Here is a 19,978-nt window from a genome sequence, read left to right as displayed (position 1 = left end):
TAAAAATCAATGAAAAGGTGTAAGTTCTGTGTTCCAGTTAAACGGTGCCATTGGCCTTTGACCTTAATAGGATTATAGATTCCTTCAAAAACAAAAGTTCTATACATTTACCAAGTGTGGACAAAATTAATTAAAGGCATAAGTTTTAAGATATCTGATGTTAGTATTAACATATCCCTTAGCAACGTTTTTGGCAAAGGTATGGGTGAAACAATGTGATAGTGTGTTAGCAAGCAAAACACACAAGTCACCAGAACATGCAAGACAAAATATGAAGCCGCCATTGAATTCAAAATGTTCACCCTAAAAATAAATTTTCATTGAAATCGAACTATGATGAAATTTTTGCCGATTTTGGCGGCCATTTTGAAAAAAAAATGGCGGCTTTATAATTTTTTTACGCCTGTGATTTCAGCAGGTCAAGAAAAGCTTAATGAGTAATTTTCCTACAACTGAATAGTTCCACTAATTTTATAGATTTTTTTTTCATTTTTGGGGTTTTGTTTTGGCGGCCATTTTGAAATCGGCAGTCATTTTGAAATTTCGAAAATTGCATGCACACCCCTTAGGTATGCTTGATTTTTTAGCCAAGTTTGTATGAATCAAAGGAACATTCTCGTAGTAAGCGCTCGGGCATCTTTACGTTCAGAAGAGAAAAAAAACAAAAACAACAAGTCGCAAAACTTCGTTTCGGCGACTTATAAATAACTAAGTGTAGGCACAAATGTCAACCAGTAAGGCTAAAGTTCGGCAGTGGGTACAGAACTGCCTGGGTCTTGGTAACAGGTTTTCAACAATTGAAAAAGTAGATCTATCACAGAAACTGTTGGTCCGAATTTCCTCTGACCCTTCAACCCTCCTCCTTTTTATTTGGATAACCCGACATATCAATATCCAAATAAAAAGAGGAGGGTTGCAGGGTCAGGGGAAATTAGGACTAAGAAACCATAAAAAATGATATCATGCAAATACACAAGTTAAGTGCCATTCTGTGTAAGAATCGGGCAATAGGTGGCACAATTTTTTTTCTCAGTTTGGTCTTTTTTGTCTGCGACATATTCAATACAACAAGAAAACAACCAAAAAGGTATTTAAATTTATTCTGAAGCATCTGTGACATAGATATCTTTTTACTGCCTATTTAGGGAAAAAGTGCGGAAAAATTTTCCTCCCATTTTCAACTTAACTTGGCCTTTAAGATCTTACTAAAGGCTCAAGAGAACATGAATCCCTGACCTGGTTAACTATTTGCTTATTTGTAATAATTGAGGAGTAAGGCAGGCTAAGTTAAAATCAACTGAATAGTCAAATGCAGGGAATGCTTGTATGACCTGAACCAGAATTTTGCTAAAGGCAAATTTTTTAAAATTAGTTTTAAAAAACTGTCTTCCGACTTCTACGTTCCATTTTAGTACTGGCCGCCATATCAATCCGCTCATTAAATTGAGCACAATACAATGAAGAACAAATATGCCTATTTAAGTTTAAGAGAAGCTTTTCAAAGTGGTACATGTGAAAAAAAACACAAAATCTGTTTCAGGGGCCATAATTCCTACATCAGTTGACGAATGGTTTTGAAAATGTCGGCATAGGACAGTCTTTTGATGCTGAACAATATTACCTAGCCAGAAATTTGCAAAAGGCAACAGTTTTTGAGTTATTTGCAAAAAACTACCTTCTGACCCTATGTTCTATTTTTGGTGACACTGGCCATGTTTTTGCACGGATCAAAAATCCCAACGCACATTTTGTGCAGAACACCCAAATGATAAATCATGCAACGTTAGCATCCTGTCGGTCTAGTGAGAGACAAATTATATATAAACGGAAAACCGTACGAACCATCTGAAACTACAATCAATGAATACCGAGATATCCTGATCCGTGAAAATCAAACACAAGAAGTTGAAAACAAGATCGTAGCAGAACGTCGGTTTAAAAGAACTCGCCGTGAAACTGACCCAAACGAACCTATAAATGAAGAAAATGTCACTACACATGTGTAGGACAGGTCGAGAGAGTCCTCGAACATTTTAAATACGCATTCTAATTATTGAAAACTTATGTACATTAATTGTTGTGGAATAATATCAAAACATAAATACCCTGAATTTTGCGAATTAATCAAACAAAATGACATTGCTGGCTTTGTAGAAAGAAAACTTGATGATATCGATAGTATTGATTTACAAGGATACGAATTTATTTTAAAAAAAACAGATCAAAAATTGGCAAGAGAAGATCAGGAGGTTTGGCTATAGAATACAAAACAAATCTTAAGGGAACTATTGAATATATTAATACAGAATGTAAAATTGTGTTATGGTGTAAAATAACAAACAAAATTAGTCCAAAAGACGATATACTCTTGGGAGTTGTTTATGTTCCTCCAGAATATACTTCTTACTCTTCGCTATTATTTAAGATGCCTGATAAAGTAAAACTAACAGTTGGCGGTAAGGACCACAGTTTAATTTATACAAATCAATATTCAATATAAGAAAATATCAAAATCAATTCAGTCAAAGTCATTATCAATCAATATCAAATATCTGCAAATCGCAAGATGAAAATCTCCAAATGGTTACCGCAAAATGCTGGTATGGCAACCGATTCAATAAATATTCATCACCAAAAGTCATGGTAATGTAAAAATAAGATTTTGATCACCGTGGAAAACACAGGTGAGATATCCAAACCCCTTAAACAATCTGTTAGCACAGCACGAAGTCTATAACATGCAACAAATGTGCCTGTACACCATACACAATGAGCGAGTCCATCTGTATTATGAAAGTTGTCGAGTCCTTTTGCGATGTACTGATCGAGTCCTCAAGGGATCAAATATACTGAAACTTCATTTCTGGAATCCAATCTTCATATCAAACTGTGGCCGAATTGTTGATAATAGTTGATAACTGAACATTTGTTGATATACAAATGAGAGGATCACTGATAAATCTGAAATGACAAACAAAAACAGCAGAAACCAGGAAAAATTCAAGAGTTATCTTTCTTTGAGCAATATTTTAATGCTACATATAATGTAATATGTTAAAGAGTAATCAAGGGAACCAAGGTTATAGCGGTAATCAAAGGAATATATTCCAGGGACAAAGACCAGACATGAGAAACAGACACACACAACAAAGAACATAAAGTAACTAAAATCATACATACAAAGTAACAAAAGTAAATGAGCAACTCGGACTCCACTAAAAACTGGGAGCATGGACCAGGTGCACCGCTACGGTAAGCGTCCTCTGCTTTTCTAGAAACACCCGCCGAGTTGCTCATAAAGTCAAGTCCGGGGTAGACAAACGAGGAAAGGTAAACTATAACCCGTTGAATAAATCAGTTTTCATGATGCTGATGGATACATCATAACGATCCACGAGTTCATGATGACGACCATAAAACTTCTGTAGTGATGACTTCAATCTTGTAGCAACATAACCCTGTTCCAGAAACCTATTTGTTAGAGTTCTAGCGCGATACAAAAAGTCTGCGTAGTTTCGGCAAGCTCTGGCATAACGTATGAGTTGTGATATGAACACTCCATACGCAGGAGCCGAAGGGATGTTGTCACAGATGAAAGGAAAGTTGACAATTTTGAATGAAAAGTCATCACGTTTGTTGTAAAGTTTGGTCAATAGTTTTCCTTTACCATCGATTTCTAAGTGTAGGTCAAGATATGAGGCTGACTTCACAGTGTCTGTAGTATCCTTTATCTCAAGTTCTTTTGGGTAGATGCGATGTATCAAATCCCCGAAATTAGGATTGTTTAAAGATAATACGTCATCTATATAGCGGAAACTGAGATTGAATGATCTAGCCAAACGATATTCTTCTTTTCTGATCAGATCAGCTATAAAGTCAGCCTAATAAGATTGAATGAATAGGTCAGCAAGTAAAGGAGCACAATTTGTTCCAAGAACTTAACAGAGCTCACCCGAAGATGACGAAGCACACGAAATTGACCCGAATACAGGATACAGTGGACAGGAAATTAATAACATGTTAAATTGTGAAATAACAAAGATGAAATATTAAAGGCATTCAAAAATTTGAAAAATAATAAAGCTTGTGCAGAAGACGGACTGATCAACGAATATCTAAAATCATCGTCTCATATCCTAGTAGACGTGTACTTGAAAATATTCGATATGTGATATTCGATTCCGGAAAAATTCTTACGAAATGGACCCAAGGAACTATAAAACCGATTTACAAGAACAAGGGAGAAAAAGGTGACCCCAAAAACTATAGACCGATAACCATTGTTAGCTGTTTTGGAAAAGTTTTTACAGCCGTATTAAATGAGCGCCTCAAGAATTTTGCTGAGCAAACATTACTGTTAAAAGAAAACCAAAACGGATTCCGAGAAAACTACTCAACAATTGATTGTGCATTCATCCTTAATTCCCTGATAGAAATTCAACAACACTCTAAAAAGAAACTATTCTGCGCATTTGTAGACTTTGAAAAGGCATTTGATACTGTTGATCGTAAATCTCTTTGGAATAAATTATAAAGCAGCAATATAGTCGGTAAAATGTTCCGTATTATCTACAATATGTACCAGAATATATAATCAAGCCTAAGTTATGATAATCAAACCTCGGCATTATTCCCAAGTTGGCGTTAGACAAGGAGAAAATCTGTCGCCTTTTCTGTTTTCTTTGTACTTAAATGACTTGGAAGATTACCTCATTTCCGAAAATATTGCCGGATTGAACAAGATAAGTTCAGATATTGAAGAAAATCTAGGAATATTTCTTAAACTTTTTTATAATCTTGTATGCCGATGATACAGCGATCTTAGCTGAAACACCAGAACAACTGCAAGAAGCCTTGAACAAGTTTAGAAACTATTGCGAGACATGAAAGTTAATGTTAACAAAACTAAGATAGTTATTTTCTCAAAAGGAAGAACAAATTATCCAAATTTCTACTACAACGGCCGTCAAATCGAAGTATTAAACAACTTTAATTATTTAGGAATTACCTTTAGTAAATTTGGCTGTTTTAAACAATGCAAACAGCAACTCAAGGACAAAGCAACTTGTGCTATGTATGAAGTTCTAAGGAAAGGTCGTCTGCATAATCGATCTATAAAGTGCTACATAGATCTATTCAATATACTTGTCAGACCGATATTACTATATGGATGTGAAATATAGGGATTTGAAAATATTGACATTTTGGAAAGAGTACAATTAAAATTTTATAAGATCCTCTTACACCTAAAATCATCGACTCAGAATGATGTCATTTATGGAGAATTGGGTTGTTTTCCGTTATACATAGACATACAAACCAAAATGATATCGTTTTGGACAAAACTGATAACAGGAAAAGAAAACAAAATTGCTTTAATCATATTTAAATACCTATTTAGATTAACGCAAATATCTACATTTATATCACGACTTCTAGACAAGATGAAAAATATTCTCGATAATGTGGATTTTCGTATCTTTGGACTTTTCAAAATACAACTAATATAAAACACGTAATAAAACAACGACTAGAGGACCAGTATGAGCAGAAATGGGCAGGAAACATCAACAACTCATCAAAAACTATTAACTATCGGTTATTCAAGAATTCACGTAACTTCGAACAATATTTTAACATACTAAACAACAAAGATATTATTACACTTTCGAAGTTTAGGACAACGAACCACAAACTATCAATAGAAAGCGGCAGATGGCCAATATATAGGGCGTAATCAACGAACATGCCCTGTATGCAGAGAGGCCATTGGTGATGATTACCACTACCTGATGGAATGTCCAAATTTTCGAAACGATAGAAAGCTTTACATTGATAAAAAATTCATATCTAACTGTAATATTTAAAAATTTAGTGATGTTATGAATCAAAAACAGCAATCCAAACTAAGAAAATTGTGCAAATTCATTAGAATTATAAATGACACTCTGGATTCTTTCTGACCTCTAAAAAACTGATTGTATTTCCCTCCGCAACTGTACAACTCAATGCAATTTGTAATAATATGTTTTTCTGCATACCTTTGTACTACATTGGTTTTATCAGAATAAATTATATAAATATAGTAGTTTCAGACGAGAAGATTTTTGAAAATTTGTCCACCACGACGACAACGACAGACGCAAAGTAATGGCATAAGCTCACTTGGCCTTTGGCCAAGAGAGCTAAAAAGGCAAACACTTTGTTGATGGTTATTACTAGAGGTTAAAAGGTATAAATACTTGGAGGATGCTTCAAATTTCTGTGTAATTTTCGTCATGTGCCACACCCAATACACATTTTGCCTGATTCTCAGAAAATTATTGGTAAAAATATGTGTAGGCTCATGTTATTTTTTTGCCACTGTTGCTGTTACATCCTGAATTATGATACAACAAGTTAAAAATAACAAAAATTAGAGTTATTATTAAACAAAAGGCTTCCAAGGAGCCTGAATCGCTCACCTGGTTAAAGTTTCTCTTTTAAGGGCAATAAATTTAGCTAGGAGTTGTCCAATAATTTTGACTCAAGAAAATTTTGGTAGGACTGATCATAAGGATCATTTCAGCAATTGGAATGTTTCTTTCTTTCTATCATAGTTTTCAAAATACTGGCTGAAAACTGTAAAAAAAAAAAACATTTTTCACCTTTCAAGGGCAATAACTCTTACAAATACAAAGAATCATCTGAAAACTTTGATCCTTTTAAAGGCCTTATAATAAGGACCATTTCAGCCATTGAAAGATTTTGGCTAAAATAACTGTTTTGGGGATATAAAATGCCAAAAACTACTGTCTGACCTCTATGTTCAATTTTTAGTAACGGTTTTTCGACGGTTCAAAAATCACTACATCAAATATATGTACAATACCCCAAGGAACATTCATACTTAGTTTGGTTCCAATATGTCCAGTAGTGTAAGAGGAGAAAACGAATTTGTAATATTAGAAAATGAATTTCTTATATTAAAAAATAAGTGTTTTCTAATATTAAAAAATGATATTTCAATATTACAAATTAGATTTCCAATATCACAAAACACTTTTTTAATATCAAAAATTCAATTGAATTTCTAACATTTAAAAACGATTTTTTAATATAAGAAAATTGATTTTCTAATATTAGAAAATGGATTTGTCCTATTCAGTTGGGATTTTTTAATATTAGAAAATCATTTTGTAATATTAAAAAAATGTGGCCGATTTTGCAATATTGCAAAGGGATTTTTTGATATTACAAATTCATTTTCTAATATTACAAATTCAATTTGTAATATTACAAAATGTGTGATATTTTATAATATTACTAAATCAGGAATTTATAATATTAGAAAATGAATTTTTAATATTACAAAATGCATTTCTAATATTAAAAAACTGATTTTGTAGTATTAAAAATTCATTTTCTAATATTACAATATACAGATATTTGTCCACTTTGGCTTGCCATAGACTTGTCTATTTTTTCCTGATTTTTTGTGACCAAACACTAGGCATGATCCATTTTTGATTAAAGGTATCCCCACTCAAAATCATTTTAATGAAAGGTTGTGGCTTTGTCTTGCTAATATTTGATACAGTTTTTCGTAGATAATTTAATGTTTAATAATGATATTCCTAATCTAAATTGAAAATAATAAATTTTTTGTCTTAATGTAACTTAAGTCATTAGCAACGGCAATAAACAGCATGATTAACTTTTCCGCCTGAACTAAACAAGAGCGTGATTTTTACTGTTGTAATTGAAAAAATTGGGAAACTTTCTTATTGAACAAAAGAAGTCCTGAATGGACAGAAACATTTGCTAGTTCTGAGAAAAAAATGAAGATTTACAGCAAGTATTTGTATTGTTAAGTATGTATATTACACATGTTGACAAAATTGTTTATTAATGTATGAAGGTTCATTTCAAGACTTGTTGGAAAAGAGTTTTATTTATATAAAAAAAACTAACTAATAAATTATTTACTAACAGATTATTATATCAAAGCAGTGATGATCACATAAAATATACAAAATGGAACAAGCCTTGAGAAGAAATACTTTCCTAGACTATATTCCAACTTGTTCTGAGGAACATTCATGATTATAATGTATTTGCACAATTTTATTTGATTGCAATTTTTTTGAAAAATTCTCAACGATGTAAGAACTGTCAAATTTGCGAAAGTCAAAAACGAATGAAGCAGAAAAATATCTGAAACAATTTGTTGAATACTGGTAGTTACCCATTCTAATTAATCAGAATCCAAAAAAGTTTTTAATTTATTTTACTTTATTTTTTTTTTGGGGGGGGAGGGGGTGTTTACATGTATAACATGTGAATACATGTACTGTGGAACACTGGAGTAAAATAGTTTCATTCTATGAAATGAATGTTTTAATTTCCTTTTTGGTTCCTTATTCCAAAATGGTTACGGCCATAGCCCCTAATAAACAAAAGGCCCTCAAACTAGAGCCTGAATTGCTCACCTTGCAAACAATACCCTATTAACTGAGTAAGGTATCATGCTTTGATACCATGTTAGACAAAACTGCTCAAAAAGCTCATATATTGATAAAAATGCTGTAAGTTCAAAAGGGTTATTATGCACTGTAAAATGATGGATGTCTTCAAAGTGTTTTTAGAACCTCTGGAAAGAATTAGGGCAGGGGTCTCAGTATTCCCTGTTATTCCACTGGATCTGAGGGGGCATTAGCCCAGTATACATTTGTTGAAAAAGAACATAAAATGAAGTTAAGCCATGGCTATCCAACATTTTCATCATCACCATTCATTTCAGGAGACCATGTTTACTATATAAACCAATGATCATTGAAATCAAAGCATTAAAAAATTAGGTGGAAAATGGCCGCACAGAATGATCTTTTGTCATCGCCATTCAACTTAAAACACCTAGTTCCCTTAAGTAGGAATCTGAGCAACTGGTGAAAATGGTCGTAAAATGGCCGCCAAAAAATAATTTCACTTCTGCCAGTCAAAATATCATGTTTATCTTATGGGTAGCTTTCATTTTCATTATTCTTCTATAGTTGAGGAAAAAATAGCAAAAAAAGAATTTTGAACACTATTTTCTAATTTTAATAATAACAGCCATGTTCAATGAATAGTTTGTGGAGGAAACCCTAAAAAAAAATGCCAACTTCTATTAAATTTTGTTGCAATTGGTTTCAGAGAGTTAAACACATTATAACAAAAAAAAAAATCTGTTTCAGGGGCCATAAATCCTACAATAGTCAACAAATCATTTGGAAAATTTTGGCAAAGGTACATGTACATCTTATGATGGTGAACAATATCATTCACATCAAAGTTTTGCTAAATTCAACTGTTTTTGAGTTATTTGCAACTATGTCCTATTTTTAGTAACAGTGGCCATGTTTTTTTTTTTCACCAATAACAAATCCAAGCAGTCATTTTGTGCAGGATACCCTAATAAACAGTAAAACCAACTTTCATTAAATGCTGTACCGTTGATTCTGAAGAGACGATTTTTGAAAGTAATAACATAAAAAAAAGCAAAAAAAAGCAAAGAAGGGTATTAACTCCAAAGTGGTCAACAGATTTTCACCAAAATTAGACTGCAGATAGATCTCATCGTGCTGAACATTTTTACCTGTTGTTAGAATTGGTTAAACCTTACAGTTTTGGAGATATATGCAAAAATCTGCTGTATGACCTTTATGTTCTATTTTTAGTAACAGTGGCCATGTTTTTTAACATATCAAAAATCTAAATGGTCATTTAGTGCAGGATATACTAAATATATTCAGTAGTTTCAGAGGAGATGATGTTTGAAGAATCGTTAATGACGACGATGATGGATGCTAAGTGATGGCAATTGCTCACATAGTCTATGTCCAGGTAAGCTAAAAATCAATACCAACCTTCTTTTTGTGGCTGTGAACCTTGTTACATAATTTTTTTAAAATCAACCAACAAATATTCATGAAATATTGCATGGAAACCAAGTGTCTTGAGACCTCAACAAACAGAATGCCAAACCAATATACAACCACAAATTTTTGCAGTCATATTAAAAACAACTCTTCTAGAGACTAACAAAGGGGTTCTGTTTGTAAAATATATCACAAATTAATGAAAAGAACACATTAAGATATTATAAATAACAACAAAAATGCTTTGCAGGCTCAGCTTAATATGATTGCACAGTTTGAACCCTGAATATTTGAGGAAAGTATGGACACACTATTGAAACTTTACAGCTTTGAATTTTGATTGCCATTAGAAGTTTAACACAGGATAAGAATTTGACTGGAATCAGAGTGTCCCATTTTAGGCCCCTTATTCCTAAGTGGTTCCAATCACAACCCCCAGAATAAATCCAAAGCTTGCTTTGAGGGCATGTTACTAGTGGTACAATTTACAAAAGATTTGTTCCCTTTTACTTTGGTTATCATCCAAAAATATGGAAAATGCTTGTTTCTAGCCCCTTTATGAATCCTAATTCTTAATTAATTCAAGTCAAAACTCCAAAATTAACTTCAGGATTCCATTGGTGGTATGGTGTTTGGAAGTACAATTTCGAGGAGATCATTTTACTTACATGTCGGCCAAATAAAAATATGTATAGTTTCTGTCACCCGACTGACCCTAGTTTTTACCGCCAACCCCATACTTTTTTTGCCAAAATGATTTTTTTTTAATCTGACCGACCTAATTTGCTATTCACTTCTTTCTTTTTTGTAAAACTCAGAGCCATCTCTACCATTACAAGGAGGACTAAGGTTTGGATAAACAGAATTTGAGAATATATTGAGGTTAAAGGCAGTATTAAATAATGAAAATAACAACTAAAACTTGTGAAGAAAGCTAGAAATAAAAAATAAAAAAATCTCTATTGACCCTACTATTCAATATGTTTACACATATTTTTTTATTTGACCTTACAGTTAAGTTATTGTCTTGACATCAGGAAAAGGCCTGTTCTGGCCCCTTTTTGACCCTTCATTCCTAAAGGTTTAAGTCTCAAGCCTAAAAAAGAATCCAAGTATGACCTTTGTGGTATAGAATGTTGTGAAACAATATTATCAATATCCATATGCTTTTACTGAAGTTATATAGTTAAAATTCAATGAAATGCTTGTTTTGGCCCCTATCTGGCCCCTAATTCCAAAATGGTTCAGGTCATAACCCCTAAAATAATTAAAAATATTCCTTTTGCAGTTTTGAAACTTTATATATTATATTTTATAAAGATCAGCCAACTTATATCCAAGTTATTGCAAGGAAAGCAAGTGTCTACGGTGGACGACAATGCCAAACCATTATACCACACATTTATTGGGGTTGTAGAAAAACTGGAAAGTTCTAGATAACTATATTTAATTGAAATTAAGGTAAGGGTAAAAGATAATCTTTAAGTGCAGATGGGAGAGGTAGATTTTTTATGTCCCCTTGTTGTACCAGTCTTAAAACCTGTAGTTTGCACAATAGTTTAAGATTAAGATTAAGTGGCATTTGCCACATCCTAAGGTACCCATCATAACAACAAACAGCTAGCTGTTCTCCTGATCTTGAAAATGACATTGATGTAATCATGGGGTACTGTTGTAACCCATGAAAATTGTTTAAATATGGACAATCATCACACATATTAATGGAATAGACTATATCACAAGTATTGGAATCACATAAGTGGAGTTTAAAGTCGTGTAAGGCAATACCTATTAAGTCAGCCTCTGGAGAATACACCAGACAGTCTATGTTGCCACATCCTAACCTTTGTGACTTACATATAATTTGTTTATCCTCTACATTGATGATGTTTAAATATCCAAGAGAATCACCAACTGCCATGATTTGGTAACATGACCTTTGATCAAAGTCATATGCAAAGATATTGCTTAAAAGCAAGTCAGGTAAAATATCAGAAAACACATTACATGATATAGTTCCTGCTTTAACATTTACACATAACAAATAGCCTGTGGATATGGTTATAGCTACATGGCTACTATCAGGAGACCATCGGCAGTCCACTACTTCTTTGCCAGTCCCTCGGAAATCTTTATCAAGTTTAGTACAATGGATGTTAACATCACAATACATGCTGGCGTTCACTCCATATATTAGCAATTCATAATTGTTATAACCCTGTCTGGATAAAATACAACTTCTTTTTCCATCAGGTGACAAAGCAAATGAACGATATCGTCTAAAACCAGCCTCATATGCCTTGCTATGAATTCCTAAATTTTCAGTCCTGTGAAAAATTTTGACATCTGTAGAATCTAAGAAACAAACATAGTTTGAATCTGGATGGACTTGCACCTTAGGAAATGTAGTACTACACGTGCGACTCACAGCTTCACATTCTGAAAAAAAAAAAAAAAATCAGCAAAAATATTATATTCATCTGAGCTAAATCTAATAGCAATTAGTTAAGAAACAAATGTTCATTTAAGCCATTAGATAGTAACTATCATCTTCCTTCAATAAACTTGCATACTTATATTTGATGGCTAATATTTCAACAAAATGTCATATTCAGTCTTGGTCTGTTTTCCACTTTTTTGGGTTCAGGATATCTTGTTTTTAGCTAAGGAAAGCACATTTTTATATTTGCAAGCAGAGTGAATGTGCATTAACCTTTCACATCATAATGACACCATTTGATGTCCTTTTTTTAAAACACCCCCTCTTTCCTGGGGATTGTAGAGGGCTTTAGACATGGATTTCTAAACACTTATTAGGCTAATTTGACTTGAAAGGCTTCCATCAAATGAAGTGACAATTTTGGTATGGTATGGGACCGAAAAGAAATCCTACAGAGCTTTCCCAGAGGTGTACTGTACCCCACTCATTCCAGACAATGAAATCTGAAGGCCTTACACCTTTGCCAAATGGCCCAAAAATGAGTTCAATAGCTATATTTTATGGATGAAGCAGGTTTCTGACCTTACCATTAAATACTGATGTTAAATTTAAAGCCAATTTTCAGAAAATTTTTTTCAAAAAATGCATTTTTCTGCCCCTTTGTGGCCCCTACTGTCATGGTAATCATGAACCTGTCACCACAACCTGTTTTATGAAGACACCAAGTTTGAGCTTGTTAGGATTTAATTTAAATAATCTAGAATTCTTTTTTTTTGAATATTGGCTGCAATCGCTTTTGTAAAAAAATGAAACATCCACCAAATACCATGAAAAAAGGGTTTAATTAAGGCTACTTTACTAAGGATTTGCAAAAATAAAAATACTGATTTGAGGCCTGAACAAGAGGTCACGAGTTTACAATGGCTGCAAAAAGTTTTTTTGAGGAGTTGGGCTCATTTCTTAGTCCCTCAACCGACAGCAATGATCCATAATGCTTTCTTTCACCATGAATTTACAGTAAATAAGATATTAATGTCTGTCACCACTCTTACTACATCAAATGCTAGTATTAACTCGCAAAAACCTGAAAAATATCCCTATTTCCACTATAACGAACCTTATTTACTTTAATAGCCTTTACAGAGTACAACCCGAGGGATAAAAGCACTTTTGATCATGTCTTGCCCCCCTGGTGAGCCCAACATCTGACAATTCACTATGGCAAGAGTTAAACTTTTTTTTGCATTGGGAGTTGTATTAAAAAAGTATTAACTTCTAAAATTTTCTAGATGAAGAATCTTCCTTAAAAGTTATCTGACAATAATTACCATCTTTTATTTCATTTCATGTGATGCCTAACCTTCCTACAAAATTTCAATAAAATCTAAAGAGCTGTTTAAGAGATTTTGCATTTATCAGGGTCTAATCAATTATCTCCCTTCAGAGGTATCAGACATTAATTATTTTCCTTCATGTAAATCTACATGTGATAATGCATAACCTATCTATTTAATTTCATGAGAATCCAATGAGAAGTTTAGGAGGATTTTTGCTCACAAAATATGTGGACAGGCAAAAGAGATGAATAGACAAAGTGATTCCAACTTTATTGGAGGCAGTACAAATATGTTCAATTTATACAGTAGTTAAGAGCATGCAGTTTGTTTAAAATTTTACAAAATTTTACTTTTTTTGGTAGATATTTCAGCCATGATGGTTTTTAATTAAAGCAATTACTGTATAGTGATTCTTAGTCCAATGTTTACAATATCAAATTTTGATACCATGCCCATATGATTATTCCTTAAAAATCTAACTTGGACAATTAAAAAAAATATTGGTACAATCATGATAATATAAACATTCACTTACTTAATTTACCAGTCCGTAAATGCTCCACATTAAATTGGTGAATTTTTCCGTGTGGAAAGTTGTTTAGTTTGATAAATGGTTGCATACTCCTCCCCATGTCATAGGAAGCACAGGTCACAACAATCTGAGTATCATCATTTGGTACAAACTGACAGTTCATCCAATGATAGTAATTTCTGTCTGATAATAAGAAAAAAATCATGAACTTTCAGAGAACAAATAAAAAATTAGCACTAAAAAAGTTCTGAATGAAAAAGCCAATGCAATCAATATTTGTCATTACCCAATGCTTTCATATTGCCTTCCCTTTTAGATGGAGACAAAATGCCTACTATGTCATACACCAGCATTATCAGGATGTAAAAAAAATGTGTTAAGCTAATGGTATACCCACCTTCAATTTTTTTATGTTAAAACTCTGCCAATTGCAAAACCATTATTTTACAATATTACGGCCAAGTAGTTCCAATTAAAAATCCTGCAAAACAATAAGTATATTCTTCCAAGAGAACACACAATGACACAAAAGTATTCATACCCCTCTACCAATTTTTGTACAATGTGTGGACAAACAAAATAATTGTAGCATTATACTGCAGTATGTCCTGTAAAGACAAATATCAAAAATCTTGCTGTAAAAACTGTATGGTCCTCTTTGAAGACTTATAACATACTCTTGGACTTTAAAGGAGTTTCTCTCTCTTCATAGTTGTCTACCTACACACATTTAATGTTACACCTTTTCTTTTAAAAATAAAAAAAAATGCCAGCTTCAGAGCCTGTATAATATTCCTCCCCAAAAAATAAATGAAAACAAATGAATAACTTTCTATCCAATTACTTACAAGTTACATAAGGACCTTTAACTTCTAACATGAGTTCACCAGAAGGATGTCTCTCACTGGCAGGTATTGGTTTGTACTTGCTAAATGGAACACATTTATTGACACCATCCTGGTTGGTGATTATACAGCCCCCTGGACCAGACATTATTTGACCCATGTTTACTGCTGTTAACCTGATCTGTAATAAAAATACAATTTAGTTTTCCAACAAAACAACAATCTAATTTCCATTGGCAGGAGGTTACAATCAATTTCTTTATCCCAGGTAAGTTTCACTAAAGGACTTTTTTTCAAACCAAGTCTGGTACATCCTTAAAACTATTCCTACTGTACATTCCTTTGACAAGGAAGATTAAGTGCTTTAAATATGGGACAAAGAAAGATCTTCAAGCCTACATGTAATAATAATTTAATAAACTATACAATTAAAAGCTTTGCCAAGCACAGAATGATATGACGACAGCCAGCCAAACTTTGTCCACTTTGTTTTTAACTCATTCTAAAATAGGGACTTACAGTTCATTATCAACAACTAGTTTGGTCACAATATTGCACAATATTTTGAAATTTAATTTAAGTAAAAGTTCTGCTTTCAGTCAATAAAATCTAGAGAAAAATATTGAAAATAACAGTCTTCCAAAAAATGACGATTTTGGCCCCTCTGACCCCTTGTTACTCAAAAACAGTGGGAAATATTCGAATACTGATTGCAAAATGCAGACAGGGATTTATAATTAATCCAATTAAAAAAAAAATTAAAAGGGACCAAAAAATTAAAAAAAATATATTTTTTGGGTGTGGCTCCACTTTGGCCCCTTGCAGAAAATGCTAAATGCTATTTTAAATCTGTTAACATTCTTAAAAAAAATCAAAATTGAATGAGAAATAAACCTTCCACAGCAATTTAAAATAAACACCTACTGTGAAAGTACTATTGTTCGTGGGGTACCAATTTTGTGGTAAGCTAATCCACAGAATATAGTTCCGACAAGAAAGGAGATTCCCATTGATGTGAATACTAAAAAGCTCATGACCATGAGTTCAAGAATTCATGAACTTGTGTTTCTTCCCTTATACACAAAAATTGGTATACGTGAATTTAAGAACTTTCTCAGTATTTTACCACTTTCTGCCCTTTTTAGAATGGTAGGGGCCAATGAGTAACCCCATTTTATATAGCAAGCTTTCTCTAGCCACAAAAAACAATACTTCAAAATTTCATTACATTTGGTTCACTAAAACTAAAGTTATTGCATGGAAACCAAAAAATTAACAATGACAATGATGACAGCATCATAACATACATGTACATGTAACACAACCACTATCATTCATATATACAGTTCTCATCAAGGCTTGTTAATCTCCAAATACGGCCTTAAAGACCAGCTAAATTTTGGTGTATTCCCAGTATGCTCAATATTGCTTTGACGATCCCTACGACTTGTTGTAAACATTCATATGAAAGCATAACAATTATAACTAGTATGTACATATTGTTAATCTGTACTTTAAAAGTAATTAGGATTTAATTTTGAGAATGGGCCTTTTTTAAAATACAATCAGAATTTCAATGGGCCATTCTTTAATATCCTTAGTAAATGGAAAATGTAATAAATGATACATGCCCCTTCTAAATCCAATCACTACTAAAGATAAATTAAATCAACTCAAAAAAAGAAAATTAAAGGTGATTTGGTTATGAAATCTTTAAAATATTGTTTACTTAGACTTGGATTGTTTATATGAAAACAAACTAGTCCAAATTTTTATCTATGAAAAAAGAACAGAACCATTTACTGTATTTACAATAGTTATCTTTCTTTCTGTATGAAATGATGAAAAATCTGTAAAGGTTTAAGGCTACTATTATTTGCTCATTTTTTTCCAAAATAACAAAATTTTCCAACAAAAGGGCAAGATTCCAATCCTTAGACCCCCTTTAGATCTGCTAGTGAAAAATACTGTTAATAACTTTACGAATAATAAGCTTAAAATCAATATATTTCCCTAACAACTGGCATATTAAGATCCTGCTACAGTAAAAGTCTGCAACATTACTTACCAAATTATTTTTATGCACAATTTCAAGAACATGTTTGATAAATCGCTTCTTAATTCAGTAATCTACAAAAAAGCTTAGTCCACTGTGTATTAATCATGTTATAACAAATATATTTTGTTTACAATATAAGTGTAAACATAAAATTTTCAAATAAATCTATAGCTTAACCAACCAAGACATACTTTGGGTTAGAAATGCATATTCTGTAGCCTTAACATCTAGTAAACATACACAAAGTTAAAAATAGTAACAAGGTTTTAATGAAAACTTCAATATTTTGTATTTATTGATGTTGGTATTTTAGCTGGACCACTGCATTAACTATGGTATCATAATTTACCAAATTTTGAAGAAATGACAATGTATGTCTGCTTGCTCTGTATATTTAGAATCAGGAATATTTAAATTTCAGATGCTGAATCTTAGTTTTGAAAGATGTAGATTTTGAAGAAAAAAACATCTGATGGAACTTTAAAAAAACTTAATCTGGCAGCTCAGGTAATATTTTTGTTCCACAAGTTTCTCTCAAATATAACTGCAGGTCACCAGTGACGTCTTCTGTCTTTTGATTGGCTGAGTGGATAGAACGTTATTTTATTAATTTTATACATTCAAATATTCAATTTTTTAAAAGCAACATTTAAATATTTCTTTCAAATTACTTAGATTACCTTTCGATACAAATGCACAATAAATAAGTCAATTTAGATAATTTCATCTTGGTTTTTACTTTTTTTCATAATTGGCAATTTACTCACATATTGTGCATATCTGTCGCTGGTGACCTGAGTCTATATTTTAGCGATCCTAGGGTCGCTTATTATATTGACAAGGGAACCAGATTAGAAAAAAAACTCTGCATGGTTTTATTTGAGAATTAAATAATTCAAGGCTGAGTTGTATATTTTACTGCATGCTTTACTTGACAGTGTTCTGAGCAGGCAAGTGATCTTAAATATTTATGTTAATACTTGTAAATGATTAAAGTTGTGTAATTTAACAGTAAATTTTAGGACTTCTGTCAAAACCCTTGTACCTAAGACCAGCAGTTTCTCTGGTTTTGGAATTTTAATTTACCCTGGTCATATTAACTGAGTTACACCAATTAGATGCTAGACTGAATTTTTTCCATGACAATGCAACCAGACATATGTTATCACATTGAGGCTTGCTCCCACTATTAAATATTCAGCCCAACTAATAGTATGTTAATTGGGCTGCATATTTGATACTCCATCCCCTCCGAGCGAGACATGTAAGAGTAGTAAAGGATGTTAAAAACCCCCTTAGTTGTTGATAATCCAGCAGTGCTAGGGGTTGTCTGGCAAGCTATTTTCTCACTTGGTCACACAGTTGGTGCCATCGGAATGGAATTCCAACCTCTTACATTAGGAAGTACATATCTGCATATTTGATAGTGGGAGCAAGCACTTGAGTTATCAATATCCAAATAAAAAGAGGGGGCAGGGTCAGAGGTACTCCTACACCGTAAGAGGTTGGAATTCCGTTCCTCCATACCCCAACTTGCCAGATAATCTCTAACATTTAGTATATATCGTATGTCAGAAGAAATTTCGACCTGTGATTCTATAGTTGATAGCGTCTAATCAAATAATGTGCAAGTCCCGTGACTTTTTGAACTGTGTTAACGGAGAAAGAACATACATGTAATTCAAGTATACCTATACTATATTTATAGACGCTCAGTCTCATTCATTTGTATATAGTTTGTTATGGTGTTGCTAAAAAGAAAACCAATTTACCTCCCTTCTACACGGGAAATAATAACATTTCCCGCCAAATATTGAATGTAAATATATGTATACCTATCACTTCTAGTCTACTATAAAAATCCTAAGTAGCAGGATAATATGAATACATTTTACCCTCGCGCATGTACTTTACGGTGCACTCCCGCACTTTCAAGAGCCAACAATTAAAAATGTATCTCCCGCGCGGGATGCTAAAAACTCTCGCATTCAAAAGCTCAATAGCAAATGAAAAATGCAATTGAGAGTACACTCCCTTAAATGTGCATTCTTTCATAGTTTAAAAATCTTTTACATAAGTTACGTTGCGGTTTCCACCTTCAATGGTTTGGGTCCATTCGACAAATCAGCTTAAAGGTATTACACGAACTGTTATGTCATGCATATACATCTAGTTACGATATGGAGCCCCCCCCCCCCCCATATGTAACAAGTCAGGGCCGGATATAGACACATTGAAATGTTTGTGCAAGCCGATGTTCCGCAGAAAAAGGGGATGCTAGGAAATTATTTACCTTTTTGTCAATTTTACACATGAAAATTATATAATTTCTAATAAAAGGGAGTGCCAACCCCCTGCAGGATCCGGCACTGCGTGGGGAACTGAAACATTCTGGGTGGAAAGGGGGCGATGTGGCAGACGAAGACATATTCTCTGCGAAATTACAATTTTACTTCTGAGTAAATTAGCAAAGATATGCTGGCTGTGCCTGTAAGTAATGCTGACACAGAGAGAACATATACGAAGTCTTCGTGTTAGAATATATCAGATTGACTTCCTGAGGCCATTTATCTGGTATATTAGACTTGACATATTTTAATTATGAAGTCAGTTGCAGTGTTTTAAATTCAGAAAAAAAAACAATTTGACTTTTCAAAGTGGTTTAATGTAAATGAACAATAAACACTTTACATGGATTATGTTTATTTAATCTTATACCGTTTGTCACGCAATGCATCCCACATGAAATAATTGACATGCGGGAGATCTTCCCACATATCCACTCTCTGATGTTCAGAGAACAGGAACATTCAAAGTCCGTGTTGGATGCGTTCCTATTGAAAATATGGTTTCATGAAGAAGAAAG

The 19,978-nt window shown here is 32.9% G+C and overlaps 2 protein-coding genes across 4 annotated transcripts in view; one reads left to right on the top strand and one right to left on the bottom strand.

The window, feature by feature from the left end:
* LOC148629532 (mutS protein homolog 5-like) overlaps window positions 1-19,978 on the top strand; it is a 215,906-nt gene that overhangs the window by 144,208 nt on the left and 51,720 nt on the right. The window lies entirely within an intron of this gene.
* Window positions 7,915-18,895, bottom strand: LOC148629534 (uncharacterized). Of its 3 annotated transcripts, XM_088553259.1 has the most exons (5): window positions 18,804-18,895; window positions 17,122-17,183; window positions 15,057-15,234; window positions 14,212-14,391; window positions 7,915-12,338 (listed from the first exon to the last, which is right to left on the bottom strand). In XM_088553259.1, the coding sequence occupies exons 3-5, from the start codon at window positions 15,211-15,213 to the stop codon at window positions 11,356-11,358; spliced, it is 1,320 nt and encodes a 439-aa protein (XP_088409385.1). In that variant the 5' UTR covers window positions 15,214-15,234; window positions 17,122-17,183; window positions 18,804-18,895; the 3' UTR covers window positions 7,915-11,355. The 3 variants fall into 3 exon arrangements, with proteins under 3 accessions (XP_088409385.1, XP_088409380.1, XP_088409390.1); XM_088553254.1 differs by lacking the exon at window positions 17,122-17,183 and having other exon boundaries at window positions 18,804-18,889; XM_088553264.1 differs by lacking the exons at window positions 17,122-17,183; window positions 18,804-18,895 and adding an exon at window positions 14,606-14,689 and having other exon boundaries at window positions 15,057-15,109.

Source organism: Perna viridis, chromosome 1 (genome assembly GCF_037379345.1).
Source record: "Perna viridis isolate PV_CMFRI_1.1 ecotype Kerala chromosome 1, ASM3737934v1, whole genome shotgun sequence".
NCBI classification, from domain to species: domain Eukaryota; kingdom Metazoa; phylum Mollusca; class Bivalvia; order Mytilida; family Mytilidae; genus Perna; species Perna viridis.
The sequence above is the reverse complement of the archived record's forward strand: the minus strand, read 5'-3'. Positions and strand labels throughout refer to the sequence as shown.

Excerpts from the sequence above, each read along its gene's own strand:
- LOC148629534 (XM_088553259.1), bottom strand. The coding sequence starts at position 15,213 with ATGGGTCAAATAATGTCTGGTCCAGGGGGCTGTATAATCACCAACCAG. Across the intron at positions 14,392-15,056 it reads TAAAGGTCCTTATGTAACTT|ACAGAAATTACTATCATTGG; the intron begins GTAAGTAATTGG and ends TCTTATTATCAG. Across the intron at positions 12,339-14,211 it reads TTTACGGACTGGTAAATTAA|AATGTGAAGCTGTGAGTCGC; the intron begins GTAAGTGAATGT and ends TTTTTTTTTCAG.